The 6,000-nt window shown below is 39.3% G+C and overlaps 1 protein-coding gene across 1 annotated transcript in view; it reads left to right on the forward strand.

Annotated features, from left to right (window-relative positions):
* vwf (von Willebrand factor) overlaps nt 1-5,127 on the forward strand; it is a 141,548-nt gene extending 136,421 nt beyond the window's left edge. Inside the window, exon 52 of the mRNA XM_086010148.1 lies at nt 4,645-5,127. Coding sequence (XP_085866274.1) covers nt 4,645-4,830 — 186 coding nt within the window. The 3' untranslated portion in view covers nt 4,831-5,127. The remainder of the gene's footprint in view (nt 1-4,644) is intronic.
* The last annotated feature ends 873 nt before the right edge of the window (nt 5,128-6,000 follow it).

Here is a 6,000-nt window from a genome sequence, read left to right on the forward strand (position 1 = left end):
GATGTTAGGCTAACAGGCCTATAGTTTCCAGCCTTCTGCCTACTACCCTTTTTAAATAAGGGTGTTACATTAGCAGTTTTCCAATCTGCCGGGACCTTTGCTGAGTCCAGTGAGTTTTGGAAAATTATTACCAATGCATCCACAATCCCTACCGCTACTTCCCTCAAGACCCTGGGATGCAAGCCATCAGGTCCAGGGGATTTATCCGCCTTGAGTCCCATTATTTTACCAAGTACCACTTCCTTAGTGATTTTAATCGTATTTAGTTCCTCCCCCCCCTAGAGCCCCCTGTTTGTCCAGTGTTGGGATATTCTTAGTGTCCTCTACTGTAAAGACTGATACAAAATAATTGTTCAGTGTTTTTGCCATCTCCATGTTTCCCACCATTAATTTCCCGGTCTCATCCTCTAAGGGACCAACATTTACTTTAGCCACCCTTTTTCTTTTTATATAACTATAGAAACTTTTACTGTCTGTTTTTATATTTTTTGCTAATTTACTTTCATAATCTATCTTCCCTTTCTTAATCAATCTTTTTGTTATTTTTTGCTGTCTTTTAAAGACTTCCCAATCTTCCATCCTCCCACTAGATTTGGCTACCTTATATGCCCTTGTTTTTAGTCGGATACTATCCTTAATTACTTTACTTAGCCACGGATGGCTATCTTTTCTTTTACACCCTTTTTTCCTCAGTGGAATATATTTTTTTTGGAAGTTGTAAAATAACTCCTTAAATGTACACCACTGGTCATGTACCGTCTTACCCTTTAATCTATTTTCCCAGTCCACTCTAATTAATTCCGCTCTCATACCTTCATAGTCTCCTTTATTCAAGCTCAGCACGCTTGTTTGAGATCCAACCTTCTCACCCTCTAATTGAATATGGAACTCAACCATGTTATGGTCACTCATTCCAAGGGGATCCTTTACTAGGACATTTTTAATTAATCCTGTCTCATTACACAGGACCAAATCTAAGGTTGCTTGCCCCCTGGTCGGTTCAGTTACATACTGCTCAAGAAACCCATCCCTAATACACTCAATGAACTCTTCCTCAAGGCTGCTCTGCCCAATTTGATTTGTCCAGTTAATATGATAATTAAAATCCCCCATAATTATAGCTGTTCCCTTATTACAAGCCTCAACTATTTCCTGATTAATACTCCGTCCAACAGAGTTGCAACTGTTCGGCGGCCTATAGACTACACCCACTAGTGTTTTTTTCCCCTTATTATTCCTTACCTCCACCCAAACTGTTTCACTATCCTGCTCCTTTGACCCAATATCATTTCTCTGTATTATAGTGATTCCTTCCTTTATTAACATAGCCACCCCACCTCCTCTCCCTTCCTGCCTGTCCTTCCTGATTGTTAAATAACCTGGTATGTTTAATTCCCAGTCATGGTCACCCTGCAGCCATGTTTCTGTAATGGCCACAAGATCATACCCATATGTCATTATTTGTGCCGTTAACTCATTCATTTTGTTACGAATGCTACGTGCATTCAGATAAAGAACTTTCAAATATGTTTTGTAACACTTAGTTCCTGCTTTTTCCCTTTTTAGTACTTTACTTTTTACTCCATACCTTCTGTCCCTTCCTGACACATTCTGTTTTTTAATTCCCCCACTGCTACCTAAGTCTATGACCTTCTCTGTTGTCATTTCTATTATTTGCTCTCTAGAAACCTCCCCCCCACTAATTAGTTTAAAGCCCTCTCTACAGCCCTAGTTATATGATTCGCCAGGACTCTAGTCCCAGCACTGGCCAAGTGGAGTCCGTCCCAACAGAACAGCTCCCTCCTGTCCCAGTACTGGTGCCAGTGTCCCAAGAAGCAAAACCCATTTCTCCCACACCAGTCTTTGAGCCACGCATTTAACTCTTTAATTTTATTTATCCTAGCCAAATTAAGGCATGTTGTTGTTGATATCTAGATTAAAGCACCTTGTTGGGATCTAGATTAAGGCATGTTTTTGAGATCTAGATTAAGGCACTTTCTTGAGATCTAGATTAAGGCACGTTGTTGAGATCTAGATTAAGGCATGTTGTTGAGCTCTAGATTAAAGCACATTGTTGAGCTCTAGATTCATGCATGTTGTTGAGATCTAGATTCTGGAATGTTGAGATCTAGATTAAGGCACATTGTTGAGATCTAGATTAAGGTACATTGTTGAGATCTAGATTAAGGCACCTTGTTGAGATCTAGATTAAGGCACCTTGTTGCGATCTAGATTTAGGCACCTGGTTTAGTCCTAGATTAAGGCACGTTGTTGAGATCTAGATTAAGGCATGTTGTTGAGCTCTAGATTAAAGCACATTGTTGAGCTCTAGATTCATGCATGTTGTTGAGATCTAGATTCTGGAATGTTGATATCTAGATTAAGGCACATTGTTGAGATCTAGATTAAGGCACCTTGTTGAGATCTAGATTAAGGCACCTTGTTGAGATCTAGATTTAGGCACCTGGTTTAGTCCTAGATTAAGGCACGTTGTTGAGATCTAGATTAAAGCACGTTGTTGAGATCTAGATTAAGGCATGTTGTTGAGATCTATATTATGGAACATTGTTGAGATCTAGAATAAGGCACTTTGTTGAGATCTCGATTAAGGCACATTGTTGAGCTCTAGATTAAGGCATGTTGTGGAGATCTAGATTAATGCACATTACTGAGATCCAGATTAAGGCATGTTGTTGAGATCTAGATTAAGGCACATTTTTGAGATCTAGATTAAGGCACATTGTTGAGATCTAGATTATGGCATGTATTTGCGATCTAGATTAAGGCATGTTGTTGAGATCTAGATTAAGGCACATTGTTGAGCTCTAGATTAAGGCATGTTGTTGAGATCTAGATTAAGGCACCTTGTTGAGATCTAGATTAAGGCACCTTGTTGCGATCTAGATTAAGCCATGTTGTTGAGCCCTAGATTAAGGCATCCTGTTGAGATCTAGATTAAGGCATGTTGTTGAGGTCTAGATTAAGGCACGCTGTTGTGATCTAGATTAAGCCACGTTGTTGAGATCTAGATTCAGGCACGTTGTTGAGATCTAAATTAAGGCATGTTGTTGAGATCTAGATTAAGGGACATTGTTGAGATCTAGATTAAGGCACATTGTTGAGCTCTAGATTAAGGCACGTTGTTGAGATCTAGATTAAGGCACGTCTTTGAGATCTAGATTAAAGCACGTTGTTTGGATCTAGATTAAAGCATGTTGTTTGGATCTAGATTAAGGCTTTTTTTTTAAAGCTCTAGATAAAGGCACGTTCTGCTCTAGACTAAGGCACATTGTTGAGATCTAGATTAGGGCATGTTGTTGAGATCCAGATTAAGGCATGTTGTTGAGATCTAGATTAAAGCACCTTGTTGGGATCTAGATTAAGGCATGTTGTTGAGATCTAGATTAAGGCACTTTCTTGAGATCTAGATTAAGGCACGTTGTTGAGATCTAGATTAAGGCATGTTGTTGAGCTCTAGATTAAAGCACACTGTTGAGCTCTAGATTCATGCATGTTGTTGAGATCTAGATTATGGAACATTGAGATCTAGATTAAGGTACGTTGTTGAGATCTAGATTAAGGCACATTGTTGAGATCTAGATTAAGGTACATTGTTGAGATCTAGATTAAGGCACCTTGTTGAGAACTAGATTAAGGCACGTTGTTGAGAACTAGATTAAGACACGATGTTGAGCTCTAGATTAAGGCACATTGTTCAGATCTCTATTAAGGCATGTTGTTGAGATCTAGATTACGGCATGTAGTTGCGATCTAGATTAAGGCACATTGTTAAGATCTAGATTAAGGTACATTGTTGAGATCTAGATTAAAGCACCTTGTTGGGATCTAGATTAAGGCATGTTGTTGAGATCTAGATTAAGGCACTTTCTTGAGATCTAGATTAAGGCACATTTTTGAGATCTAGATTAAGGCACATTGTTGAGATCTAGATTAAGGCATGTTGCTGAGATTTAGATTAAGGCACATTGTTGAGATCTAGATTAAAGCACGTTGCTCGGATCTAGATTAAGGCATGTTGTTGAGCTCTAGATTAAGGCACATTGTTGAGATCTAGATTAAGACACGTTGAGATCTAGATTAAGGCAGCTTGTTGATATCTAGATTAAGGCACGTTGTTGAGATCTAGGTTAAGGCATGTTGTTGAGATCTAGATTAAGGCACGTTTTGTGATCTAGATTAAGGCACGTTGTTGAGATCTAGATTAAGGCACTTTGTTGAGATCTCAATTAAGGCACGTTGTTGAGATCTAGATTAAGGCACTTTGTTGAGATCTCGATTAAGGCACCTTGTTGAGATCTAGATTAAGACATGTTGTTCCGGTAGAATTGATAGATTTTATTCTGCATTTGCTTCTGACCTGACAACGCTTGATGTTGTAACTGGGTACCTAACATCAAGAATTTTCCCATTCCTCAGGCCTGATGCCCAAACCTTGTTCCGCCCCTCCCCTCCCCCACCCATCACCACCCTAATAAGTTTAAAATATCATCCCAAGAAGAAGAAAAAGTACACGGTTTAATTTGAACTACAGTCCATCTCAAATGACAAAACTGGATGCTGTTTGTACAATATCAAAGTACTTATCTTGCTGTTATCCAATTGCTGACTCAATCTATTTTACAGGGCCACTGTCCAAGTAAGTCTGCCTACTCCTTGCAAAAGGATGAGGTGCAGAATGAATGCACCTGCTGTTCGGCGACAGCATCGAAACCCATGCTGGTACCACTGAGATGTCAAAACGGGACTGTGCTACAACACAAAGTAATTGACATGCAGGAATGTGCATGTGTCGCTCATAAGTGTGAATGAATGAAGTAAAACATGTAGAAGGCAGTAACTGGACTTACTGTTTGAACCAGAGCTGGTATTATTTCAAGAGCGTTATTGAATTCTCAGTTTTCTTGCCGTTTCACAAATAACAATATCCCACCTAATGTTATTTCTTACTATGAAAACATTCCTTGGAAATGTGATTAATTGCAAAATCTAGCTTTGATGCTGTATTAACAATTCTGAATTAATGTCTTACTGACCATATTAACTGTAATGGTTTTGAATTTACACAAAGGAATACATTAAAGCTTATCTGTAGCATTGAACCATGAACTTGGTCTGTGTTTGTGTTATTCGGGTGTAAAAGAAGCTTCTGATATTTCTGCAATGACCTCAAACATAAATTCATAGAATCATACATCGCAGAAGGAGGCCATTCAGCCCATCGTGCCTGTGCTGGCTGACTTGCTGGAAGAGTTACCATTTAGTCCCACTCCCCTGCTCTTTCCACATAGCCCTGCAAATTGTTCCTTTTTAAGTAGAGATCAAATTCCCTTTTGAAAATTACTATTGAATCTGCTTCCACCATGCTTTCAGGCAGTGCACTCCAGATCAAAATGTAGGTTTTGTTCGGAGACAGAGATAGATGGTTTAGCCAACACCATCTGTGCTGAATTATGACTGGGTTTTTTGCAACAGTTTTTAATCCCAAACTCCAAGCTTCCTTTAGCTTCTGCTGATCCTGGACTGCGGCCTGCGGTTTGAAGACACTTCAAAGATTTAAGCTATAACAGGCCAAGGTTGTTCTGATAGTGGTTAGTTGTTTTATTTATGGGACTTGTCATACTTATAGGTCTGTAAAATGTTAATCTACGGTATTTGAACTCCAGGTGGTGTGGCTTTCATTCCATAGATCACAGCGCAATTAGAAAATAAATCTGCTTCCTCTTTCATTGCGATGGTTATGTCTGGCAGACATGATTAAAATATAAAAAACGGCGAATTAATCAATCCATTTCGTATTTTTGTTGCTCCCGACAAGCTTGGAAGTATGCTGCACACCATTGAGCTAAGTGCCGGCCCAGTAAGTGGGACAAATTAGGCTGCAAGGTTTTTGGGATGTCGCTGGTGAGGCTTATACGTGTCCAGCATTTATATTGAGAAGGAGTCTGGTAACTAAGGGAGCAAAACTCAGTTGCTTTGCAA

This window comes from Somniosus microcephalus, chromosome 17, assembly GCF_052327205.1.
Source record: "Somniosus microcephalus isolate GS21.2 chromosome 17, FLI_Smic_1.0, whole genome shotgun sequence".
Taxonomy (NCBI): Eukaryota; Metazoa; Chordata; class Chondrichthyes; order Squaliformes; family Somniosidae; genus Somniosus; species Somniosus microcephalus.